Raw genomic sequence first — 13,971 nt, 5'->3', positions numbered from 1 at the left:
TATAAAAGGCTATTCAACCCGTTAGGTATCTAAGTGTGATCCTATTTCACCCTGTTTGAGTCCCTGGAAATCCATCAATGGCTAGGTACAGACATTACACATAATCTGGAGAAAGTGATCAGAAAGTGAACCAAACTCATAACCATACAGAAGTTCAGGGCACATAGATTGATCTAAAATGGTGGAACCCAGTCTAAGATAGTCCTGAATCAATATGCACTCAAACTTATTTGAATTAGGTGAGTCCAGTGCATCAAACTTCTATACCAGGTCCCCTATCAAATCATGTTAGTTCACTGTCTGCCATCTCAGGCTCCTTTGCAGCCCCCTCCCCCTCACTCTACTCCCCACACACAGGGACGTGTGCTACCACTTGGTCTGTGCTCGTCTGCTACAGCTGAGTGCCCAGTGCGCCCTGGCCCTGAGCATCCCCAGAGCTGAGCCAGCAATGCCTCTGTCCCCAGCCCCACCTTCTGCCTGTAGCCAGCTCTCAGTCACAGCCAGGCAGTGGTGCAGGGGAGAGAAGGGCTGAGCAGGAATGGAGGCTTAAATCGATTTGGTCTCAGGCTTTTTGAATGTCTGTACTTAGCCAATGCATCTAATTTTGTAACATGTTTCTATAGCCTTAAGACCATGTCGCAAAAAAGCAGAAAGGAAGAGAAGAAAAAGGAACTGCCCACTAGGGCTGTGTGAAATTTCACTGGTCGTTTCATTCCGACACTGTTTCGACCAATTCCGAGGTTGAAACAGCAAAACTGGAATGAAAGAAAGGCTCTCGAAATAGCCTCAAAACAAAATGAGGCTGATCAAAACACTTTGAGAGTCGAAACGTTTTGACCATAGGCTGGGGATGGGAAGTCAGTCCAGCTGGCCTGACTTCCCATCCCCAGTGCAAGATCTGGCAGTGGGTGGGAGGCAGCCCGGTGGGGCTGCTCCCCCAACCCCCGCGCTTGATCACGCTGGGAGCAGGAGGCAACCTAGTGGGGCTGCTTCCCTGACCCCAATGCTTGATCACACCAGTGCTGGGAGGCAGCCCAGCGGGGATGCTTCCCCGTCCCCTGCACTTGATCACACCCTGCTGGGCTGCCTCCAGCGCGATCTAGCGCTGGGGATTGGAAGTCAGCCCAGCTGCTCTGACTCCCCATCCCCAATGAAACACGAAACAGTGGCAAAACAGCCTTTCTGTTTTGATGGAACAAAATGGAACAGCTGTTTCGACTCAAAATGAAATTTGAGACTAAACACTGTTCTGTCAAACTGTTGAAACTCAAGGCGAAATGGAACGGTGCCGTTTCGCAGTCCTACTGCCCACCCCTTTTAGTAACATTTTTTTAGGGACTTGAGCTGGGTGGAGTAAGATCACAGTTTACTGCCTACATCTACATGCGCACCTAATAAGTGGAACCTGAGCTCCAAATCCATAGGGAATCTGTGTGGAAATCTTTGAAGTTGGAGTGCCAAGTTCTGTCCCAGACCTTCCCTTCTCAAAATCTCCTACACTTGCTCTTCAGGCATCCTGTAGTCTTGATTCTTCAAAAGCTTTGGGTGTATCCTAGGTACCTGGGATATTTTAATTGTATTGCAGTTGTGGGGAGGGAGAACATATTTCTGAAAGTGAGCAATCCAAATTCCTTAGTGCCTTTAAGATCGTATAAGAATAGTTCAGAAAAATTCACACTTGCCCTAAAAATATTAACAGATCATCAAAAAATGCCTCTTCTTTTTAAATACTTTTTTTTCATTTGCTCCCTATTAATTGTTCAAGGAAAAATATATTAAATCTATGTATAAAGGGAAATAAAGTATTTGTTATAGTCCACGATGTGGCTTCACTCTGTTGGTTTTGTAAATAAAGCTGATGATTATAGCTGCTTTTCCATGGCAGCCATAGAAAGGGAAAACAGGAAATATAATGCAGAAAGCCTGCTTCAATGAAAAATACTGTAAATTGAATTTGACAGCATTTGATGGCATTTGATTATTCTAGTCACAGCCAAACAATGATATAAAGAGTAATATGAAACAGAATGTGTTACTGCCTAGCAGACTCAAAAGCAATAAACCTTCCTCCAATGTGACACAATCACTTCACAATCATAATTGTAGCCTGTTTGATACCTCTGAGTACAGCAGAAGGGCACTGACTGACATAGATACATTTTGTTTTTTATTTAAAGTGAAATGAAAATGGCGCACTGGGGCTCCAGATACAATCGTTATATTCACCTACATAGGCATGAATCACTTGGCAGTTATTTCAGCTGAAGTTTAAATGTGCTTAGACAACAACAATATCAAATCTTTCTCAGATAGCTGCAAAAAAAATCAGAAATTTGTAAGGACAGAAATGGGATGTAAGCACATAGTTCTTTTTCATTTTGTAGCTATACATAGCCTCATATTGTTATAACAACAATACTGCAGTGTTTCCAGGGGAGGTTATGGCATGTAATTTCTTCTTCATCATTTGCCTCTTCCTTGCTGTATCTCCACCAAATAAATTCATTTAACTCAAAGCACTGAATGTTTGGGGAGAAGTGTGTGCAAATCTTTCCATTAAAATTGCAGAAGCTGGACTACTTGAAACCTCCTAAAAATGCCTACAAATTTTCTGTAATTCTGACAAAAAAAGTGTGGTGTTAGGGGATTGGTAATATTTTACTTCTCACTTGTGAAACAGCTGTGAACAGAGAAGAAAAGTGCTCTATTTTTTCGGTGAGAACCACAACTGAATATTGTCTCATGCAAAACATCCCTTCTCATTCACAATCATGCAACGCTCCTCTCTTTTCCATTCATCATTACATAACTTCCCTGTGACAGCCATAGAAATTGCTATGATGGAAAGATACTATAACAGGAAAATTTAATAGTTCTATTTGTCTGCTACTCAGATATAACTGGGAACAAAGCAAAACAGCACTATGTGACCATCAGAGGGTCTCCAGCTGTTGCTCTTCACTCACCACCAGCAAGTGGTCTGTGGTTGGGAATTGATCTCATAAAAACAATACCTGTAAGATAAGAAATAGGTGAGGCCTGGTTCAGATCTAGCTTAAGTAGGAGTATCTTCCTTGGAAGACCCTGAGCTAAACTCTTTAGGGGTACATGATTTAGATAAAAGATGTAATTGAGATTAATAGTGTAATTCACACTGTCCTGGCACTCAGTGGCTAGGCAAATAAGTATAATTTAGAGCATAGGCAAAATAAGGGGTCAAGCTGAAAAAGAAACAGGAGGATGTAAGATACGGGACATGTCCACCTTCTGCTGACACCTCTAAGTTGCTCTTTTTGTGGCTCCAGTTATGTTCATTTTACATACCACTAAGTGCCAGATCAGTAGATATTACATGACTTTGCCCCTTACCTTTATATTCAGTAACACTTCAACTTGGTGTGTAACTTACCAGACAGTCAGACAGTGGCGTAAATATAAAAACCTCCATGGATAGATGTGCTGACATAGGCAACCACTGAATTTGGTTCACGCTTATTACTTTTGTCTGTAATTATTCTGAAATCAGATCTGACTGACTGTTTTAATGAGCATCCAGTTCATTTTATTTTTGTATATTGAGGACAATATTTATAAAAATGAAAAACAAAATATATATGTGTTGCAAGTCAGTAATAACTAGGGCTATTTTGGTGCACCATATGAAAAACCATATTAGGAAGCACTGTGGAGCTGCATTGTCCCTTTAATAACTTTTGGGGATATTATCCCTCAGTCTTTCCAGAACAGTGATTTTTTCCTACCCTGGGAACAATGTGAATAACTACATTCTGTTTTTGGTCTTAGAGGAAGTGATGGCTCTGTAAGGGCATTCTGAACATGGCCACAGAGGTGTAGCCGATGGAGCCAAAACTACACAGATTCACTGATTCTTCCCTGCCACATAAGGCAGATGAGGGGCAAGTGCTGTGATCACTATTGCAGCTCTCTGGATATAGCTGTGTAGCCATCTGGCAGGAAGAATTTCTTCTCCTCACTACTTCTGCTCAGGCTCAGGTTTGGGGTGGGGGTGGGGAGAATTTGCCCTTATAAAAATAACTGCATCTGAACACCTCTAAAATGAGTGTGGGCAGCAAATCACAGTATGCAGCTTCAGAGACAGCTTTCAGCTCCTCAAAATGCTTTTCTCCTATGCAGTTCATTGTACACAAGAAACACTTCCAGTTAAATGAGCAGTTGCATACTAAATCTTAAGTCGATTGAAATGATTACAGCCTGTTCAACCACTTCTGTTCAAAGTTTATTCATACATGAAGATATTCTGGTTTTTAGCACCACAGATGGAATCATTTACCTAACCATAAGTTTCATTCATTAAATATTCAGCAGTAATAAGATCTAAATACTTAACCAGACTACATTGTTCAGCTTTGCTTGTAGATGAGCTAGTGCTTGGTGGCATATTTGATCTTTCAGTGTAAAGAAGCTGTTTATCACAGAATTTCTAAAATGTTACTAAAAATGAACTTGTAAATTTGAAGAAGTACTATAACAATTAATTGAATTGCTATGCTAGGCAAGCCCAGATACCAGGTATTAAAGACACTTTTATTACACTTAAAATATCACCACTTTTCACTTCTGTGCAACATTCCTTATTTTTAAATACATTGAGAGGAGGGGCAGGGATTTAGGCATATTATCTTGTAGAACTGTGTATAAGTGTGTGGGATACTTTACAGGTAAGTAAGACACAAGAATTGTGCCTAAGGGAATTAGAAATTAGCTATAGCACATAACCAGTGCATCTATCATAGAATCATAGGAAATAAGGGTTGGAAGGGACCTCTGGAGATCATGGTAGTCCAGCCTCCACTCAAACCATCCCCAACTATGTCATCTCAGCCACGGATATATCTTGACGGGTCTTAAAAATCTTGGTTTTTGGTATCACCTTGGTACTGGCCATGGCAAGAAGAGATTAAATCATTTGGAGTAGTGAAGAGCACTAGTGTAACGGAAAGAGGAGGGGAGGGCATGACTGGGACTACAAGAATGGCAGCCACTACCACTGGCACTGCCAGTGCAGAGCCAGCCATCTCCAGTGCAACAGGCAGCCTGGCTCAGCCTCTGCTGCCCCCCAGAGCACAGATTCTGGTACTTGTGCCTCTGGTAGAGAAACTAAAATGAGGTTAGAGTCACTTTTTGCAATCTTTGCCTTTACATTGATGAGTACAGTGTATGATGTTTGAGTGAGAGTTGTGCATATGATTTTACTTCACCATGGAGAAAAGTGTGCAAAAAATCCAACGCGATGCCATACTTTGGGACACATGACCAAGGATGGAGTACGGCTCAGGTGGCCAACCTGCAGCATGGGTGCCACAAGTGGCATAGGCAGTCTGTATGTGGGGCACATGGCAAGTAGGAGAGGGTGAAGAAAGCAGAGCAACAGATTGGACAGGGAGCACAGGGAAAGGAGCAGAAAGCAGAGCAGCAGATTGGGCAGAGGAAGAAAATTGGAGTGGCACTTGGGGAAGGTGTGGGGCTAATTTGTGGCATGCCTGCCAAAAAGGTTGGGTCCCATTGATTTAGGGGGTCTTGCTTATGATTTCTTTTTTCCTGTTCCTCTAAAACTCCTGCTTCAGTTGTTTTTGAGAACTACTAGAAAGTCTGCCCCACTCCTCTTCACCCAGAACCACAAATCAATTCACAGTATCAATGTGTTTAATCTTTACTGTATCCTAGTGATAATGTATGCAGAAAATTTAGCATGTGTGTACATGTCTGCATGTGCACGTGAGTGCATGTGTATGTATGTGCAAGGGTAGTACATTCATTATCTTTATAAATGCAATAGAACCTAAGGGAGGTAATATTGCAAGCACTTAGTTGCTAGTTTTAAAAGCATAGATGTTTGTTGGGAGGGGGGAGATTTATCTTTAAAAGTAGTAACTGAGGTTGATGCAAGTAAATGAGAACAGACAGAATTATCTGAAATACAGATTTTCTCTTGCCAAAGAAATGTTCTTCAGCCAGTGTGCATGTGGAGTAGTGATGACACCTGGTAACCAGGCAGACCAATTCCACTCCTGTGAATTTACCATATTTGTGGTACAAGTCACAGATAATGTAATTTGCTTGTTTGTTTGCTGGCATGCAGGGAGAAAGTGGTTTTATTTATAGTGAAGGCAAAGTTTTCAGTTAAAAGAAGGAAAACACTTAAATCCCTGCACAGGGCAGCACAGTCTTCACTGAGATTTTTCATAGCCTTAAATATTACAGACTTAAGTCCAGGCCAGCCTTTTTATACCTAGCAAAAGAGAAATGATTTGGCAGCTCTGTCTTGAAACTGAATGTCTACCTTTTTCCTTCCTCTCTAGACTGAGATCCTAGCAGGGGCCTCATTATAAAAGAGGCACTAATTTCCTGTAATCACCATTGAAATGGTTCAGAATTCCTCAGGGTTTGGCTGTAGGCGTTCATTTGTAATGTGTATATATATACACAGTATACACTACACACTATTGCAGGGCTGGCCAACTGACGGTCCATGGGCAGCATGGACCATCCCAAGGAGTTAACCTGAAGCCCCTGAGGTGCCAGTCCAGGTTCCATCCCCCTGCTCTCCTGCTATAGCTGCCAAGGTCTCCAGGCTTCCCCATCCGTCCTCCAGCTTCTGCTTCCTGCCCCTGACACAACTTCTGCGCTCGGAAGTTGAACAGCCCTGCCCTGTTATATATTTTATAGGCCATGCACATGTGTATGCATTTATATTGAACATAGAAGATATATATAGATGGATACTAAAGAGTCTTCTTTTGCTAGCAGATAGAAAGGAATATTTCCAAGACAAAAAATTAATCAGGGATTTCCTTTCCTGTACAGTGTGTAAAGAACTATATTGTTCACTATTACAGTCTGAGTTTAGGATTTGTACTTTAGTATCAGGTACTATCTGGCTGTGGTTAAGTTTTAAATGGAATGGTTTTATTTGAATTTCAGGCGTGCTGTAGGCACTCCAGAGGAGCTGCTTTTGTTCATCTGGTCAGAAGGAGCGTTGAAATTTATTGATGCTTCGGATGCACTGCAGCCATTCACTGCCTATGAATACCGTGTTAGAGCTCAGAATTCCATGGGCTCGGTAGGCAGTCAGTGGGCTTCAACGCAAACACTGGGAGCTGCACCTTGGGGCATGAAAGCCCCCTGGGCACAAGCTACAAGTGCATACTCTGTGCTGCTGAACTGGACCCAACCCATGTCTACCAATGGGGTCATTTCCCAGTATCGTGTAGTCTATCAAGAGAAACGGAGTGATCCAACATTTAGCACCCCAGCTGTTACAGCACTAACGGTAACGGTAAGAAATAAATAATAAAACTGGCTTTTCAGGGTTTTTTGTATCTTGCTTTGACTTGTGTTATTTTCAAATCTTACTAAGATCTGGCCTAAAAGCACAATTTCCAGTTTGCAGAAAATATTGATTTTAGATTTGCTTTTGTTATTTTAATACATATATATTTGAAATTTCTGTTAAAGTGGAAGCTGCCAGACCCTGTGGTTATTCAGTAAAATTGCCATTCTTATCAGGTTTACTACCACTACTAAATAATACAAGAATGTCCACTGTGTTGAGTGGCTTCATGAGGCTGGTTCTCAGAGTTCTAGGCAGTGGTGCAGACCTACTAGGAACCCAGAAATCTCAATGCCTGGCCTTAAAAATTCTACAAAAGTTTGTTGAACTTCAGGTCTGCTGAATGAAGCATTTTGGACCCAACGAGCTGTCATTTTCTGATGACACTGAGTTTGCATTAGAAAATTTTCATCAGCCCTAATCTCATTGACACAGAGGTCAGATTTCCAGTTAAGTATGCACAACTTGCTTATGCACACTTAACCTGAAAATATATATCTCCTACACCTGGGTATGATGGCTTCCCAGTTAGATGTCTAACCACTGATAGATTCAAATGAATGCCTCAAATGAAATGCATCAGACATTATTCATACCTACCTAACTGTGGAACTGCAGTTGTATATTTTCTTTGTAATGCTTATTCTCTTATGTTTTGAACAGATTGATTATAATGAGCAGAAGAAAACCAGTCCCCTTTGAATGTTTTTATTCAGCTGAAATCAGTACTGGTTTAAGCATATCATAAATGTTGCCATTATTTCTGCACACACCATTTTTTGTTTACAATATCTACAGAGATGTACTCATAATTCAACAGTATCAGGAGCAGATCAACTTCTGCAAGAGCATATAATACACTTCTGTAATCCTTTACACACCTAATATGCTGTCCATCTAAAAATGTTTTACAAGTGAATATTAGGGTAGTTCCTGTGTGACACTTAAATATTATTACTTCCCAGCTGACTAAACTGAGACAAATGTAGTTTTGTTTTGTTTTTCTTTGTTTTTATGTGATCTGACCAGGACTATGCTATAAATCAGTGGCAGAGCTGGTAATATTTTCTTTGGCAACTGACTATTATGTCTGATCATTTAACCATAGTCTTTCCATAAAGTATCAGCATACAGCCAGCTGAAATAGTCTGTAGTGTGCTTTGGTAGCTACTGTATTTGACAGCCTTCTGAAAAATATTATTTTTCAACAGTTTAAGAGTCTGTTGTGTTAATATGGTTCTGATGTTGTATTGAACTTTAGTTCCTACCAGTGCAACCTCAAATAACCTAAGCTTTTGTCCAAATGTGGTTACATGTCCAAATAATTATCAATAGCATTGAAGATATCTTCAATTATTGATAATGTCAAATTATTAAATATTCCTTTAGCCTTCAGATAATTGACATTGTTGTACTGCCTATGACAGTGATGTGATCAGATTTAGAATTTGAAAGGACTGTCTCCTTAATGTTCAAAAATAAGATCTATTAGAAAACTTACTGGGAAACGCCCTTTTGGCAATAAATGGGTAGGATCCATGTTGAAGAAGTCATGTACTTACAGGTGTCTGGTTCTCAAGCAGCTGTAGGGCTGCAAACAGACCTCTCATTTGACCTGGGGCTGATTGCCCTGGGACTTAACTTAAATCAAAGCAGGAGTGGCAGAGTCATTTACGTATGTCACCCTTCTGAGCTGCATTGCTTGCTTCTTCACCGGCAGGTGGTCAACAAGAGTGCACAGTTTTACAGGCTTGCCTCTAGAATGAACCACAATAACCATACAAATGTATAATAAGATATCGCAGGAAAGAGCATTACTACATTTGCCTGGCATATTTCAAAGGGACTTGAGGTGAGACAATGGATGTGAACCTCTGCACAATCCAAGGATAAAAAGCTTTCTCCTGGGATAAATGCAAAGTCTCTTCATAGCCTAGGTCCAGTTTCCTAGAAGCTGATACGAATAAGACTTAATAAATAAATAATACAAAAATAAATAAAGTATGTGCTAGATTTTAAATGTAGGGTGCAGTTAGCAAAGGAGAGTTGGACTTCAGGGAAATCTGGGTATCTGACTTTTTGATTTCGTTTGAAAAACCCAGACATAACATTAAATGTGATGGCTAAAATTACAAAAATGGCAAAATGTCAGTGGCTTCTTCTACCGTCCTGTTCAGATGGCAATTAACATGTTGCTGAGTGTCAGAATTCACCTGTCCAGTCATGCATTACAGTGTCTTCTAGGCATGCCAATAACAACAAAAAACATCCAAGATGGTTGTATTGTGGGTAATAAAATCTACCAAAATGGCCTTTTAAATAATGTTGCTACAGTGTGCTTCTTTAACAACATCATTTAAAGCACCTTAAATTAGCAGTTATTATTTACTGAATTATTATCTTCCTGGCTCAGAAATGCTTTATTTTCCCTAAACACTAACCTGAATCAAAATGGCATATTGCAAGCATATGTATAGTTGTTTGAATAATGCAGAAACGACACATCCACTTTTTCTACTTGCCTGTTTTGTGACTATCCATCCATTTTTTTCATTCCCTTTTTTCTCTAATTATGTTATATTATATTTCTCCTATATGAATATTACACTGCCTTTAGGAGAGGAATTCCTGTACCCCATTCTCTCCTCAGCCGCACTTGGCTTTAGACTGGTGCAACTACATTGAACTCAGTGGAGTAGTTTCCAATTTTGCCCCATGATATCTGAGACTAGAATCGTCCCTTTTCTGTTCTTAAAGCAACAATATAGCTGGAGTCTGAAGACAAAGATACTGTGTCCTGTTTTGAAAGATATCCTTAGGAGGTCAGGCCAATTATCAGAACAGGCAAAAACCTGGGCCCCAAGTTTCAAAGTTACAACCTTTTTGAAACAGAATTTTATCATGAAATTGCTGATATACATGTAACTGTAGCTTTGTGAATGCAACACTTTAATTAAAATGTAATTTTACTGAAGGAACTAGCATTGCAATGATTAAACTTCTGCCCCTTTAAAATATAGCTTTCAGGGGTAGTAGGCTAAATCATTTAATCTCCTAAAGCGTCTCTATTGGAGTTCCCTTGTGGGACATGCCATTAGTCATTCTCTCACACAAGCTTCCATATTACAATGCAAGACTTAAAGTATTGAGCGAGCAATGAGCTCTGTCCTTTATTTAATCTGTTAGACTCTATTCTTATCATATTGGAATATTCCAGGAAAAAGGAGAGAGAGATGCCAATATTGCAAGGGCTGTGGTCACACCCGTTCTTTTCACTTGTGCTCATGCTCCCAACCCACTGGACATGGCCTGATTACTTTAAGTTTGACCAAAAATTAAATTTGAAACAAAATCTTTACGGGAAATGGTAAAACATGATAAATATGAGGGGACTGATAATGTCACTGAAGACTCTTCTACTTTGATTTCTTTTCTATCCATTTCCAAATCCATGTGAGAATTGCCTTTTGGGTTTTCAAAACACTTGACAGACTTATTCACTTTGCCTCTCTGCACTGTAGCCATTTACTCCCCTGTAAAGATGTGTTAAGCTCTATTTAATTTAATGTGTCAAATCTAGGGTCACCTAGGACCTTGAAGTTATCACTGACCACTTGAAATGTTGTGAAACCAATGGGGATAGAAGTCATGTCTCGGTTCTAAAAGCCCAAGTTCCTACCCCTTGAACTAAAGAAGAGTCTCCGTTAGCTGTTAGTAGCATAGGGCCTACAACACACATGTGAGGAATTCTGATGTACTAGGCCTGCTATCTCAACCCTATACATACCAGATTGGACCCACTGCTCTTACCTCAGGCATGCTGTACTGGGTCTGCTGCCCCGGCCCTGACTTTGTGTGCCTGGTCATTCCTGCCATCCCAGTGCCATATGCCAGCCTGATCCAGTGAATGGGGCCACATGATCTGAAGCTTAGAAATTTGATGGAACAGTGGCAGTGTTAATTGCCACTACTTCCCCACCGCCAATTTGTGGATCTGTGGGAAGCCCTGTAGGCCAAATGACACAGCTCTCCTGGCAGATCCAGTCCACAGACTAGGCTGAGCACCACTCATCAAACCAGTTAGATTTAGGAGTTGGGTATTACCACTATTTAACACTATTAAGCACCATAGGAGACTGAAGTCCCTCTGAGGAACAACAGAGATGCAAGGTTCTCCTATGCAGCTCTCTTGTATACCTTAATCCTCCAACAGAGAATCAGACAACAGTTATGTCCTCTTTGGCCATGTCTACAAAAGATGCTGACTGTGCAGTCATTAGTGAGCAGTCGTTTAGTACTTGTAGTACTAAATAACTGCACAGTAACTGAAGTTACTGCTCAGTAGCATCACCAAATGGCTTTTAGGTGATGCTACTGAGCAGTAACTTCGGTTACTGTGCAGCCATTTAGTGTCACATCATACTTCCTGCCACATGATGCTACTGCACATTATTAATGAGCTACTGTGCAGTCAGTGTCTTGTGTAGACATGGCCTTTGTCTACTAAGAAGGGTGCCTTGATACGAGTTGTTGTGGTGGTTATGGTGTTAGCAGATGCTTGTCTGGCAGGAACTGAACTGAGACCAGCAGCTTATTTATATCATCCTCCAAAGAGACATGCATTGCAGGGAGTAACTGATGAACTATGGCAGATGTCATTAAAAAGGTCAATATTTCCCAGATAATACTATCAAGGTATCAATATTGTTTAACTACTATACATCAAATACCACAGTGAGCAAGTGTAGGTAAATTCTAGCTTGTTAGAGGCAGACACAACAGATATAAAATACTATTTCTCCAATGACCACTAATCTTGAGTATTGTATCTGGTTGTTTAGTTATTTGATGCTAGGGTAAATCAGGACATCTAAAATGAGATTTTTATAAAGGTTTGACTTTGGAAAAAGTAATGACAAACACACATTTGGAGAAGATATGAGAAGAAGGGAGAAAGAAAGAATATAGAGGGGTAAGAAGTTAAAGAAAATGGGGCAATCGTGGAGTATAGAAAAAGAAATATTAGAAAATGAGAGGGAGAAGAAGAATATAGGATTCTACACAGCATGGGAAATGCAATGTCAGGTTCAGTTTTATAGCAGAATTAGTAACATCCTAGCTTCGTACAGAGTCCTATGGATTATCACTGGGACTCTGCCTTGACTCAGAAGTGTGCCTATGGTATGTGAATTGCAGGATCAGGCCCCTGGTATGCTAAAGTACTTGCCTGGCAAAGGGTAACTAAAAGAGCAAAATAATATCATGGATTACGGGTTCTTAGGTCCTAAATCTTGCATGGAGTTGAACACTTACTTAAGTAGAAGCACATGAGTTCCCTTTATACTTTGTAGGACTGGGACCTTAAACTGTAAACACCTTGGCTATTTTGCCTGTTAACAAATTTTAAATGGGGTAGATGGATGAAAAACTTAAACAGACCATTAGGTCAGTCCAACAAATATGAAAAGTTTATTGATCAATTGACAGAGCAAGATTAATAGCTGAGGATAAGCATAATCTTCCACAAAGCAAAACTAGCCTGCCTCTTGATTTCCAGCAGCAGGGGGTCTTCCAAACAGTTTAGCAGGTGTTATGTTGAAGTTTCTAACCCCCTTCACCCTGTGACTATTTAAAGATAACTGGTTCTGATATTCTAATGAGTGGTCTTTGATTAGTTTTATTAAAATGTCTTTGTTTCTCTGAAACTTCCAGAACTGGATTAAACTAGGTTTTTTATTTTTTTTTTAATGGACCAAGAAGGTGCCAGTTATTTAGGATTTTTTTCTCCCTTGCTTACCTTTGGCATTATTTCCCCCTCTTCCCTCCCCATCCCCCACTGAACTTGGCGGTGCACCTCCTGTGAAAAGGTGCTGCCAATACTGTTGGCGGCACTTGCAGGCAGTTGCCACTCACCACCTCCCCCTCACTGCTGACACCAGCAGCATCTGCGGGTGGTTCACAATTGCCACTGGCCGCCACTACCAGCAGCGTCTGCGGATGGTTGCCAAACACTGGTTGTGCTCACACACACACCCCCCCCCACCACTGCTGACAGTACTGCAGCTGCCTGTGGGAGCTCCCCACTTGTTGCCGCCATGCTCCTGCTGCCAACAGTGCCATCGCTGCCAGTGGGAGTTTTTCGTGCCCCTCCAGCCTCCAGAGGCACGCAGCATTCATACCCCCTCCCTTCTCTACCCATTGTTTTCCTTATTTCCATCTATTTACATTCTCAATGACCTCTTGTCACACTTTTAACTTCTTTCATTCCTTGGAGATTTCAGAATAGCAGAGACTCCCTATGACTGAAGAAGGGTACTTGTGCCCAAAAGCTTGCAAAAAGCATTTTTCCAACTACTCAGTTGGTCTAATAAAAGATACCACATCTACTCAAAGAACCTTGCGAGTTATTGAGAAAGTAACAGAGCCAATAGGAGGACCTCTTTTCTCTTTTTTTGTCCAGGGTAGAATGCCATTTTTTTCACCTGTCCTCCCCATTTAAAACATATTAACACACCTTCCCATGTATGGGGACAGTAGCTTGCAAATTGAAGATCCTATCAGAATACAAATAGTAAACAACAGTAATGATCATCTTTTAT

The 13,971-nt window shown here is 40.7% G+C and overlaps 1 protein-coding gene across 1 annotated transcript in view; it reads left to right on the top strand.

Annotated features, from left to right (window-relative positions):
- Positions 1-13,971, top strand: part of USH2A (usherin) — a 756,200-nt gene that overhangs the window by 633,694 nt on the left and 108,535 nt on the right. Inside the window, exon 60 of the mRNA XM_019516454.1 lies at positions 6,964-7,318. Within this exon, the coding sequence (XP_019371999.1) occupies positions 6,964-7,318 (355 nt within the window). The remainder of the gene's footprint in view (positions 1-6,963; positions 7,319-13,971) is intronic.

The sequence above is a fragment of the Gavialis gangeticus genome, unplaced genomic scaffold, assembly GCF_001723915.1.
Source record: "Gavialis gangeticus isolate Ggan-Ray unplaced genomic scaffold, GavGan_comp1, whole genome shotgun sequence".
Lineage (NCBI taxonomy): Eukaryota > Metazoa > Chordata > Crocodylia > Gavialidae > Gavialis > Gavialis gangeticus.
Note: the sequence above shows the minus strand (reverse complement) of the source record. Positions and strands in the feature narration are given on the sequence as shown.